The 13,379-nt window shown below is 49.6% G+C and overlaps 1 protein-coding gene across 14 annotated transcripts in view; it reads right to left on the reverse strand.

Moving 5' to 3' along the window:
* Positions 1-13,379, reverse strand: part of EP400 (E1A binding protein p400) — a 107,198-nt gene that overhangs the window by 5,710 nt on the left and 88,109 nt on the right. For 13 of the 14 annotated variants that reach the window (XM_070769317.1, XM_070769322.1, XM_070769313.1 and 10 more), the window contains 6 exons: positions 11,477-11,684; positions 11,175-11,365; positions 9,311-9,529; positions 7,315-7,510; positions 6,825-6,949; positions 5,180-5,326 (listed from right to left, as the gene is read on the reverse strand). In XM_070769317.1, the coding sequence (XP_070625418.1) occupies positions 5,180-5,326; positions 6,825-6,949; positions 7,315-7,510; positions 9,311-9,529; positions 11,175-11,365; positions 11,477-11,684 (1,086 nt within the window). The remainder of the gene's footprint in view (positions 1-5,179; positions 5,327-6,824; positions 6,950-7,314; positions 7,511-9,310; positions 9,530-11,174; positions 11,366-11,476; positions 11,685-13,379) is intronic. The other variant, XM_070769319.1, reaches the window with a different exon arrangement.

The raw sequence follows: 13,379 nt of genomic DNA on the forward strand, positions 1-13,379 counted from the left end.
GCCCTGGACCCATGCCACGGTTCAGCCCTAGTCCCGAGATGTGCCACCAAGTGGTTCTTTAAGCACTTTTCTTCATCACAACCGAGATATTCCTCTTTATAAAACAAAATTTTCCACCCGATGGTCACTTTTTGTAAACCTGCCTATCGTGCTATCTTGACACAATAAGACAATTCAGGCCATCTGTCTACTCAGGGCTTCAGGGGCACAGGCTCACAGAAGCAGAAGGGGCTCCCAAGTGGGCAGCTGCTGGGGGCCATGGAAACCCTGCTCAGGCCTCTAACTGGTAGAACGGGATGAAAATAAGTCATGCCCAAGATAATTCTGGAGAAAATGTGAAATTATATGATGTACTTGCAAATAACAAGCTCTGAGTAAATATGAATTCTCATTAAGAAATTAAAATTAATCAAAAGACATTTACTAGTTTACTATAACTTAAATCAAAAACTGTGAGTAGAATTTACTGAGATCAAAGCAACCCCTGACTGAACCCTGTGTTCCTCTGACAGGAGAGATGGGCAATCAGCTGCTATAGCACACGGGCCACAGCTCAGATGGGCAGACACTGAATATGCTGAAATGCCGTGGATAAAACTAAGGTGACACCTATATTTTGTTTTTATTTTACCCTAGTCCCTCTTTATTTTTTTAATTGGAGGATGATTACTTTACAATGCTGTGTTGATTTCTGCCATACAATAATACGAATCAGCCATAACCATATAAATATCCCCTGCCTCTTGAGCTCCCTCCCACCCCTCCCCTAAGGTGACATCTCAAATGCATCAATAAATTTGCACAGTCCAGAGCTCCCAGTTTCAAAATCTAAGCAAAGAGGGGAGACCCCAAGCCATGACAAGGCTCCAAAGACCCTGTGCTGCAGGTGAAGCCTTAGACTGGGTTTTCACCACCCCCCGGGTGTGGCAGACAGGAGACGCATCCAAACCCGCTCTCAGGGGGAGCTAACAGGGGGGCCTCATGCTGCCCCCTACAGCTGCAATCCTGTCACTCAAAGGGTCTGTGAGGAGGTCACCTGAGACTTCAGTGGTGGGCAGGGGAGGAGGAGACACAGGCTGAGAGACCAAACCCTCAAGCCACAAGCTCGTGTGGTCCTGACTGCACCCACAGAAGCCTAGCAGAAGGAAGAACCTACCTTCCACCCAAACCTCAAAGCCTTCCCACAAACAAGCTTCAAGGGAAACTGGCTCACAACAAGACAATTTCTATAAAGACAAAAAACCCCACAGTTCCTGAAGCAAGAACAGTGGAAAAGAAATAAGTAAAATCAGCTGAACCTTGACTTCAAATAGGGGAATTACCAGACACGCACAAAATAGTATGCTGCTCTGCGCAGCTTGAAAACACGTGTGTGAACAAGAAACTACAAAGACCAAGCAGATCTGAGATAAAAACAAACAAAACTTCAAAGAATGAGAATAAAATAAGTATCACCAAAATTAAAATTCAATGGGCAAATTTTAACAGCAAATTAGACCTAACAAAAGGGAAAATCATTGAAGAGGAAGGCAGGTTAGAGGATGTCACTCAGAATATAGCACAAAGAGACAATGAGAGGAGAATACAAGAGACTGAAGGTGCGTGGGAGGCGGGGATGCAGCAGCGGTGGCATCTACCGCAATAACGGCTGGCCAATGCCCAGGTTCCAGGGGGTCGACAGATACCAAGCCAGGGCGTCATGGCATTCATAAAACCCAAGACAAAGAAAGGCACTTTCCAGGCAGTGCTAGTGGTAAAGAATCTGCCTGCAACGCAGGAGACACAACAGACGTGGGTTTAATCCCTGGGTCGGGAGGATCCCCTGGAGAAGGAAGTGGCAACCCACTCTAGTACTCTTGACTGGGAAATCCCACGGACAGAGGAGCCTGGCAGGCTACAGTCCGTGGGGTCACAAAGAGTCAGACATGACTGAGCAGGCACACACAGAGTTTCTTTGTAGTTTGATGCTATAGGAGGTGTTTGTCCAGGTGCAAGTATTGCAGCAAAAGGCCCCAAGTCCCAGCCTGTCTCAAGACCACCAGTATTTCTCAAGCAGCAGTTATACACAAGACACTGGGCTAAATGCTGAGATTACAAAGATGGACAAAGAAAAGGTCTCAAAAGAAAACAAGAAAAGACAAGTTACATAGAAGCAGTGACCTGCTAGACAGACATTGGACTTCTCATCAGCAATAAAAGACCAGGAAACAGGGACAGCTGTTAATGTGCTGAGAAAATAAATGTTCATCTAGAATTCCACACCAAGAAGTATCTTTCAGGAATAAGAGTGAAATACATGCATTTTCAAACACTACAGGAAACTCCAAAGAATGGACTTCAAGCAGAAGACAAGTAGTTTTACACGAAAAGTGCCAAGGCAACAGGAGAGAAGGAAACTGTGACCACAGCACACGTGGGTGCAGAGGCTGGAGCAAGTGTGACAGACCAGTGCTCAGAGCAGAGCTAAGAGGGGCTCGCGCTGCTCTGTGAAAAGGCGCACCTGCACATGGACATTTTAGGAAAACCGCTTCAGAGAACCCAGCGAAAACAGGCAGTTTTCAAACAAGTAGAGGAGAAAAAAGAGAAAGACAAAAATAAATAGACAAATGGAAGGAGAGAAGACAAGTAAGGCAGGATGAGAACACAGAGCAAGCTGAAAACCCAAACAGAATGGAAGCCAAAGGCCACCCTTCCAGGTCTCACCACAAAGGTGAGCAAATCTGTCACATCAGCTGAGATGCAGGACGAAGGCAGTGCAGCAGCATCTACCCGACCATTTCTGTGACATATGTATGAAACAGAGAACATGAAAGACGGAAACAATGCATCAGAAAATTCTAACACAAAATGGGTGGAGTTCTCAGTTTGAGGCAGAGCAGGCTGCCAGACCAAAACAGTACTTCAAAGTAATAAAATCACAAAGTTTAATTTATGTGTAGCTAATAATAAAGAGCTTCCCAGGTGGTGCTAGTGGTAAAGAACCGGCCAGCCAATGCAGGAGACCAGGGTCCAATCCCTGAGTCAGGAAGATCCCCTGGAAAAGAAAATTGCAATCCATTCCAATATTCTTGACTGGAAAATTCCATGGACAGAGGAGCCTGGTGGGCTACAGTCTATGGAGTCACAAAGAGTTGGACATGACTGAAGTGACTTAGCATACACACAATAATAAAGAACCTAATATAAAAAGCAAAAATAGAAAGGAACATAAGGAAAAACGGATAAATCCAAAATCAGAATGGGAGATTTTTTCTTCCAATTTTTGGACATGCCACGCAGCATGTGGGATCTTAGTTCTCTGACCAGGGATTAAACTCATGCCCCCTGCCTGCGCTGGAAGCACAGAGTCCCAACTACTGGAGCTCCAGGGAAGTCCAAGAATGGGAGCTTTTAATACACCTGTCTCATAATTGACAGAATAAACCTGACCTGGAGGTGACAAAGGGAGCCCACAGCCACACCCTGCACCAACACAAACCATATCTCAGCACACTTCCCTGCAAGATCAGCGCTGGGCCGGGGCTGGAGTGTGAAGAGCAGCAGAGAGTTTGGCCCAGGTAAGGTCAGGACGAAACTGCTGTCCCGGGGCTGGAAGAGGAGCTGCAGTGCACAGGAGGGTCTCAGGTATTGGAGGTGCACACCTCCAGGGAGCCATCCTCAGGCAGCTGGGATGAAAACTGTGCCCGGGGTCGGGGGGGACGACACAACCTCCCTGGTTGTCCAGTGGTTAAGAATCCACCTCCCGATGTAGGGGATGCAGGTTTGATCCCTGGTTGGGGACTAAGATCCCACATGCCCCAGAGCAACCAACCCCAAGCGTTACAACGCAAGATTCTGAGAGCCAAAACAAGACCTGCCGCAGTCAGGAAACATAATAAAAACAAGCAAACAAAAACCCTGTGAGGAATGGCAACTGGCTACAGATATGAATCTGGACTCATCAGGAGAGATGGGCTCACAGCCTCATGACTAGAGTGACTACGAGGAGAGGGGTGCAGACAGAGGGTTTTTAAAAAGACAAAACACCAAACAAGCAAAGGAACAAAAACTTGTAGCCAACTAGATCAAGAAGGGAATTTTCTTATGTGCTGAAGGGTGAGTTTAAAAATTCAACCCTGCAGAATGACCAAGGAGAGCGATGTGGCCGAGCTTCCTATCTGCGCCTGCCCTACAAGCCCTCGTGAGCAGGAAGAACGGGAAGGAGGAAGGGGAAGGTGTCGCCACCAGACTCACAGGTGACAGTGTCAACACAAATGATAGAAGGACAGACTGAGGCTGCAGGATTCAAAAGTCAACACACACAGTGCCTTAGAGACACATAAAAGAGAGGGAACTCACAGTAGAACAGCAGAAAATGCTACTACTCAGGAATAAACCCGGGATGAGCAATAAGATCCTTATGGGAAAAAAACCAAGAAACTTACTTGAAGGGCCTTAAATAAGATTTAAACAGTAAAGGGTGTCTCATGTTGGTGAATCTGAAGTCAAGGCTGTAGAGATGTCTACTCTCCCCCAAACTGATCTACAGGGTCAATGTATTCTAACAAAAACCCCATCAGTTTGATTGTGATGTGAACACTTAATACGCTGACTCAAAATTCAGAACTTCTGTTCGTAAAGTGAGTGAGAAGATAAGCTACAAGCTGGGAAAAGTATGACATAGACCCGAAGGTGAACACCAGGATATACAACTGCACCGGGAAGCCCTGAACAGGCTTGTCCCTTGAAAGGGGCCCCAACAATCAGCAGATTCACCAAGAACAGAATCACACAGCTGCTAGAGGAAGGCAGACAGCAGGCCAGGCCGGCGTGGGTGGAGGCCAGGGGACCACATAGCGCCTCAGCAGGGTGTGTGCCCAAGCCCCACACCCCGTCCCAGACATTACATGTGGCGCTTACATGCAGGACCCACAGGATGTGTGACACTGGGCTGGGCAGCACGGGGAGCAGCAGAGGGAGAGCTCACGAGTTCCTGAAGCACAGGGACGACCACGAGCCCTGGAGAAGCCTCACCAGCACAAAGGCTGCCACTGCGGTGGGCCCTCAGCGTGGTCCCCAGGCCACACTGTGGGGCCCCACAGTGTGTTTCATGGGGTGCTGATCTGTGGTCCCCCTTGTTCTACCTCTGAGTGCCCCTCTGCCAAGTCTGTTGTCAGTCCACAGGCTCCCTCCTGCTCACCTGGATCTGGGTCTGCACCTGCTGGGTCCCGGCCAGTTTCTGGGCCTGGGAGATGGGTGTGGTGAGAAACTGGGTTTTAAGGGCTGGCTGGGTGGCATAGGTGACCTTCTGTGGTTGGCCCTGAGCAGCAATCTGCTGTGCTGTGATCTGAGGAAAGAGACCGCCCAGGGTTAGAGCTGCGTCCCCGTCTCAGAGCCATCAGGCCTCCTCCCGGGCCCTGCCCTCCCCCAGGTGCCCACAGCATTGACCACCCCAGCTCCCAGCCCTGCCTGCCCACTGCCCCCACCCCCAGAGCCCAGTCCCAGGTCATCGCTTCCTCTCCTGGGAGGTCCCCTCACAACCCAGGCTGGGCTTCATCTCCACATCTTCTTCAGAACCTGGGGCCACGTCAGCTCATCAGGTGAGTGAGTGAGTGAACTTGACAAGACAGGAGACACATGTGCACAATTTCTCGAATCTAATTTTAAGAATTTGACATATACTCAAATACATTTAGGACAAATAGAAACAAACTATATGCACAATCTTTGCATCTTTAGTCTGATTTTTAGCTTTCCCTGCCAGGAGAATTTAAATACTATTCTATTTAATACTATTTCTATTCAGAAAGCCATGCGTAATACACAGACCATATATTTGGTTACAAAGTCACCTCCATGCACAAACATTTTTAAGGTCTCAAAAGTCTTCTTTCAAGTCATATGAACATACAGACCAGCACATTCATAAAGCCCTTCTTCTCTCTTTTGGATGTTGGCTAAGCCTCCATGCTGACCCAGCCCTGCCTGTCCAGCACTCCCCACTCACAAGTCACTTCATTTCTCTACGTGTCAGTTTCTGAGAATGGGTGCCAGCACCCACAGAGCCCTCAGCACACAGAGGGAATGTTCCAGCTCCGGTTCAGAAAACAGATACAGCACACAGTTCAGTATCAGCAGTCAGAAATCAGCACAATGATACATCATGATCTGTAGGCCAGGCTTCATGCCACCAGAAGCAGACGGAAAACAGAATGCCTTGCACTCTGCTCCTGCTCGTCAACACGGGCCTGCAAGTACAACCCCGAACCCCCACCTCCAAGGAGGATTTGCTTTTGGGAGCTCAATCAGCCCAGAGCTGCCTCCCAGCCTTCTGAGTCAGGGTATCAGCAACACACTGACAATACTCCTCTTGCAGTACCTTTGTCCACGGTCTCTTCCCTCCCTCCATCCATCCTCTGAACATGAGCACCAGTGTACACACACTCTCTCACACGGACACGGTCCTTGCCTGGCCTCTTGACAGCTCGACAGCCGTGGCCTGGCTCCATCTGTCCAGTACACCCAGGTGGGTCGCACACCATGAGCTACACCCATGTCCTAGAATCCTCTGGCACCTCCCCAGTCATGCAATTCCATAGACTGAGTCCATCATGGTTGCTCCCACAAGCCCTCGGTGCATGGGGGTCTCTCTCCCTCCAGGGTGAAGCCTAAGACCATCCTCTGTGCTGCCCAAGCCCACAACCATAGGGTCTCCTGTGTGACGAGGCCAGGCAACCAGGCAGGGCCCATTATTCAGGACCCTCTCCACCTCTGTGCATCCAATGCTTGGCAGCAGGGCCCACCTCAAATGCAGCGGGGATGCTAGGGACCCCAGTACCCAGTACCTTCTGCTGGACAGTGGCAGGGCCTGGGGCAGCCTGCGGCTGGATGGCCTTCTGCTGCTGGACGGCTTGCTGCTTGAGCTTCAGCAGCTGCTGGACGTGCACAGGCTGGGCCACGACAGTCTGTCCTGCGAACACCAAGCAGATCATTTAATTACGAGCACCAGGGACGAACAAGGTCTCAGGACTCACACTGAGTTCAGCTTCAGTGATTTCTTTACAGAAAATAACAGCCTGAAATGGTGTTGAGGCAAATAAAGCCGTCTCTTATGACAACTTTAAATGTTTCTGGGTTCATAATAACATTCAGACAAAGGTCTGGGAAGCTGACAATGTTAACGGTTAAATCAAGGGACACCTCTGCTAACACACACTGTGACACTCAGAAAAGGGCTGACGGCCATGGCTACTAGAAAAGGCTTGTCAGCCCCACTGAAGGCTGTAAGCAGGGGGTGATGTGCGGGGGGAGCAAGGGGCGGCGTGAGACAGGCACCTGCGGCTTTCTGCGGCTGCCCGATGGCCACACTGATCCCAGCAACGTTCATGGGCAGGGTCGTGACGCCCGGCGAGGAGACCACAGCTGCTGGCACTGACACCACCGGGGGCTTCGCCAGCGCCACCTGGGCCGGCTGGGGTGCTGGGGCCTGCATCTGCCCTTGCGCCTGCAGCTGTGAAGTGGGGACCCGGGTCTAGACAATGAAAATAATGGGAGAGTCCAGAGATATTCAGGATTCCATGCACCTGCAAACATTTCCCACCAGAGGTCAAGTGGTGAGAAACTGAAAAACTCATGAAGGTGCAATGTGGTGCTCAGCTAACGGAAAACACCTTGCTGTGGGCTGCCTACGCCCCCTGCCCATCACCAAGAGACGCAGGGAGCGGGGCTCAGAAAGCCCCACGTGTGCCCGGGCACATTGCCGCTCAGCCACGGCCCCTGTCCTGTCCCACAGGGCACGTGCGTCTCTGCCTCGCCCTACACCTCAGAGCCTCACAGCAGCCCCAGACTGCCACGTCTCCTAGCCTCATCTCCTAGTCTTTCAGCGACAACCCTTACCCTGAGACTACTGCCACAGCCTCCCACAGGCCACGCTCGGGCCCCATCTCCTGAGACTTCGTTATCACGCTGCTTCCAAACACTTCTTTCCTTAAGTTGTATTTTTAAAAAGGAAAATGGAAATAGACCCGTTTTTACATGTACAAAACTCAGAAAAAGAAAATATGTCTTATCTGTATGGCTCGCTGGGAAAGTGTGTAAAATGAGATGAACTTTAGGTATTTTGTAATCTGAGTCTCTTCCTTTTGTAACAATCCTTTTGCAAAGCTGCATACTATTCCACCATGTGCTTGCTATACAGTCTATTTAGGTGACTCCTTAGTGATGGCGATTTAACCCTCTCCTAACAGTCCCAATACAAGTTTGTGTATTTATCACTTTGTACTTGTTCTATTATTTCTTCAGAATGTAACAGAAACGAATCACTGGGTAAAATAACATGCATGTTTCTTAGCTCAACTGACTAGAACTCTCTCCAGAGGGAGCCAGTTCCCGCCAGCAAGTCCCATTCAAGGAATGGGCTCCCCAACCTGGCCTTCAAGTGTGATCACTACTCTGCTCGTTTGAATTGGCATTTTTTGTGAACACAGGCAACACCAAGCTTGCTCTCACAGTTTTTACCTACTTCTGTCCCTTCTCTTACAGACTCAGAGTGAAGCACCCAAGAAGCAGAGCCTGGACCCCCAAGTTACAGCTGTGTTGTGGGTGATGAGTTGTAGGATCTGGGTGTTACTAAAGGTGTGTGGCTTGGTTTCTGCACCTGCAAAATGGAGTTAGCATCACAGCACTCAGTCCCACCTCAGCACCAATCAGGTGACAGGCAGAGAGGCTCAGGCAGCACCCAGCCCAGAGCAGGGTTCCTAGTGCTAGTTGTCACCAGGTGTGACAGAATGGCCCACCAGACACTCCCTCGGCTCCTGCTGATTGTGACTGACCGTCCCAGACACCCCTCTCCCCCTAGCATCATCCCCTCGTTCAGAAATCTCCAACGTCTCTCCGTGCCCGCAGAGCACTGTGATCCTGGAGCCTGGCTCTGGGGCCTCACTAGCCCCTCTGGCTCCTGCAGTCTCCCCTACCTCCCCTCTGCCCAGCAGCACTGGCATACTTTCCATGCGCCCGGTCTCATGCTCCCCTCATCCCCCATGGAAACCCTGCTCTCCCTTCATGGTCTGGCTTGCTCCCCTCCTCCCTGACCTCTCAGGCCACCATAAGCTTTGTGACACTGACGTTCTGGAGCACGACTGTGTACATGTTTCCCATACGTGTGCTGTGCTTCGCCCTCTCCAAGGAGAACTTAAAGTTCTTGGGGAAAGACCATGTCTTTACTTGTCACTCCACCATCACACCTGCAAGGGCCTGAGCAAGCAATAACAGTTCAGTTAAAACGTTAAGAAGACGCTGCTCTGGAAAAACAAGCGTATCAACGGGAACTTACGAGCCGGGCCACCTGGAGGTTGGCCACGGTGGTGCCCGTGAGCAGGGCGCCGGGCCTCGGGGCCGTGACCGTGGTGAGCTGGGGGCTCTGCTGCTGCGTGGGCTGCGGGGGCTGCACCTGCACTTGAGCCGTTGGCTGCGGGGGCCCCGCTGGGGCCTGTGCTGGGGGCGCCTGCTGGGGCAGCTGCAGTTTCTGCTTCTGCATTTTGATCAGGTGTTCCTAAAACCCAGATAAAGTAATCTTTTCATCAACATTAACTGTACTCCACTTTGTATATATCTTGGTTTTAAGTTACTGTTCTACTACCCATTAAATACTGAAGCAAACAGTTGCTACTATGCAGTCTGCAAACAATCCTCCAGGCTTTTGCCAAACATTTTTTAAATGTTCGTTTATCATGATGAAAACTAGCAACTGTGATTCTGACAGATCAGCAAATCTGTAACAAAATTTCTAGGTTCTGATCACTCATAAACAAGTTAATTTAAATCTGCAATACCATCAAAAAAATTCTAAAAGTCTTAAAATCGTAGTCCTTCTTGAAATTTTAAAATGTATTATAAGCAGTAGCTCTAAATTTTGTATTCCAATTGTCTCCAAATGAAAGTTTAATTGATAAATAAACCCATGTCTTTAAAAGAAGTTGAAATAACAAGGTAAAAATATTCTAGGGAATAAAAAATTTTTTAGGAAAACTGATATTGAGTTATTCATTCATGACTATCAGATCTCTTTCAAGATGCTGAAAAAGAAAAGGACTTTGCAACTGGTTTGAGAGAGGGCAGGGAAGAGAGGAAAGGAATCAGGTGCATGAGTAGGTCAGTGGGGCTCTGAGCAGCTGAAAGCGGGGAGCAGACCACTGAAGGCCTGCCATCACAGAGCAGAAGAAGTAGGGAGATGGGGGGTGGGGGGAGGCAACAGCGTGGGGAGTGGCACAGACCCGCTCTGACAACTCGCCCCTGCTGGGGTGGACAACCCTAATTCAGTGCTGCCCATCAGCACTCCGCAGCAATGGACATACTCTGGAGCTGGGCTGTCCAGTGAGATGGTCACAGCCATGTATGGCCTTGCACCCCTGAGCTGTCGCTGGTGTGACGGAGGATGGAAAGTTGAGCTTGGTCACATTTTGTTTCTGTGGTGTGCGCTCGAGTGCCCCTCCAGGATGAAGTCCTGGCTGGTGCTCGCAGGTTCTCAGGGCCCTCCAGCACCCTGGGCCCCTCTGTCACCCTCAAGGGGCAGGCCCGAGGGCAGGTACTTACTGTGGCAGCTCCGACAGCCAGCTGCAATTCTAAAATACCATCTTGTTTTTATTACATACGTTTTTCTGGCTCCTTTCTATGTTGAGTATTAATGCTTTTCCATTTGTGGCAGTATTTCCTTTTAAAATGAATGTATTTGGTTGTATAACAGCACAGGTGGTACAGAGATTGGCAAAATTCAGGAACATCAGTACTCAAATGACTGACACTGAGAAATGATAATGCAAATGAACTACTCCTAGAGAAACCAAGTGTTCACCACCTCGGCTCTTAAACTGTAGAGGAATGCTTTTCACCAACATTTTCTCAGGCTGGGAAAAGGGTCCAGAGGCCTTCAAGTTCTCCCTGGAGCCTGAGCTGCTGCGCACAGAACAAGCAAGCAGGTGGGAAGATCCATCTGGAAACAGGGATTAAGGCCTCAGAGAGCGGGGGAAAGGCTGGTCACGTGATCATGGAAGTGGCCCTGTAGGCAAGGTTGTTTCTAAAGACCACACACACACACACTTCACACATACAGACAATGGCAGGCTGTGCAGAACACACTCTGAATGACACGACACAACAAGGCGTCATCACAAGGGGTATAAAGGTTTCTAGATGCTCACTGGCGTCAGCTTGCCCACAGCCTTGATCTGTGCCGGCGACTGGGCCTGGCCTTGGATCTGCGGGACCTGCACCTGAGAGGCCGCCTGCTGCTGCTGCTGCTGCTGCTGCTGCTGCTGCTGCTGCTGCTGCTGACGAAGGAGCTGGAAGTGTGCGGGCGTGATGGTTTTCCCCGGGAGCTGGACCCCTGTGGCTGAAGAGGTTGTCTGGTGAGACCACAGCCCCCCGACACACACACACGCACCTGAGCCCTCAGGAGCTGTAAGAGCAGGGCAGGTCACGCAGGAAACAACCCTGCCTTTACCTTGGGACACCTGAGTCACCAAAGACCGGGTCGGGGTCTGCACGGGGGTCAGGCTGGTAGTGACCACAGCCGAGGCCGTCACTGAGGTGACCGCGCGAACACCCTGAGTCGGTGCCAGGGACACCAGGTCGGATGTGGCCGTGGCTGGGGAACCAACTGCTCGAGGCTGGGTGTGGACCACCTGGGCAGGAGCAGAGCCTCCCGAGGTCTGGAAAAGGTGAAGGGAAGAGAACTGTCAGGCTGCTTCGTGATACTCAAGACTCTACAGTCATCGGGTGAAGAAAAAAGGCCACAAAACTCTAAAACCTAGAAAACGAAGCCTTCTGACAGAGTGCTGAGAGACCTGTGAGCGCAAAACCTGTGCCCTGGGCTAGAGCAGGAGGCAACACGCAGAAAAGGAAGATCCCCTCCCCCGTCTACCACACTTGCCCTATGTCTGTCCAGGTGTCCTCACTCGAAAGACCTTTGGTTTCCAAGAAACCATCTAGATGCCCGTGTTTATCCCCACAAAACACACAGGACCCTACTCCCCATGGTCATCCCCAGCCGGGCATGGAAGCTGCAGCCCTGAACCCACTTCCACCCACTCCAGGCCTCGTGGCATCCCAATTGAAGTAACTGCTCAAATCTTTTGTCCATTAAAATTATTTTGTCCACTATTAAAAGTTGTTCATTTTCTTACTGTTGATGCAAGAATCTTTATATATATATAATTTATTTTGGGCTAGTGTTGGGTTTTCACAGCTGCATGGGCTTTTCTCTAGATTCAGTGAGCGGGCTTCTCATTGAGGTGGCTTACTCTTTTTTTTTTTTCAACATTGAGGTGGCTTACTCTTGTGGAGAACCTGCTCTAGGGAGTACAAGCTTCAGGAGTTATGGCACATGGGCTCAGTAGTTGCAGCTCCTGGGCCCCAGAGCACAGGCTCAGTAATTGCTATGCAAGGGCTTGGCTGCTCTACATCGTGTGGGATCTTCCCAGACCAGGGATCAAACCTGTGTCTTCTGCATTGGCAGGAGGATTCCTTACCACTGACCCACCAGGGAAGTCTGGAAGAACCTTTATATAATCTAAACACCAGTTCTTTCTCAGGTATATTTTCCATACCTTTAACTTTATTAATAATTTTTCCAAAGAGCAGAAATTCTTGATTTGACGATGCCTCATTTATTAATTTTTTCATAATGAACAGGTTTTTGGTATCTTAGGAAATCCTCGCCTAAATCAAGGTAGCAAAGATGTTCTATTTTTTTCCTAGAAATTTTATAGTTTGGGGCCTATGACCCACTTTGAGTGACTTTCTATATAGAGTACTAGTGAAACAGGTCAAAGTCCATTGCTTTGCACACGGCTCTGCAATTTCTCTAGCACCATTTGTTGAAAACACTGTCCTTTCTCCACTGAATGAAATCCTCTAGCCCTTTTAGCAAAAAGTAACCAACTATGTACACGTGGGTCCATTTCTGGGCTCTCTATCCTACTCCATGGATCTGTGTGGCCATCCTTTGCCAACACCACTCATCTAGATCACTACCAGCAACACCTGCACAACAAAGACATTTTTCCAAACTGAAGAGGGGCCTTCCCTGGTGGTGGTGAAGGATCCACCCACCAATGCGGGGGGACATGGGCTCAATTCCCTGTTCCAGGAAGATTCCACAGGTCAACTAAGCCCATGCTCCACGACAACAGAAACCACTGCGATGAAAAGCCCGTGCACCTCAACTGGAGAGTAGCCCCCGCTTACGCACAGCAACGAAGACTCAGCGCAGCCAAATAAGTAAATTTCTAAAAAATACCCAAGAAGGACATCACTCTATTTGCCAAATGCACTGCTGACTCTGAAGCAGCTTCTTCTCATTTGGGGCACATGTTACTTTAGGTCAGTGACTGAACTGGAACTCA

This window comes from Bos indicus, chromosome 17 (assembly GCF_029378745.1).
Source record: "Bos indicus isolate NIAB-ARS_2022 breed Sahiwal x Tharparkar chromosome 17, NIAB-ARS_B.indTharparkar_mat_pri_1.0, whole genome shotgun sequence".
In the NCBI taxonomy this organism is placed as follows: domain Eukaryota; kingdom Metazoa; phylum Chordata; class Mammalia; order Artiodactyla; family Bovidae; genus Bos; species Bos indicus.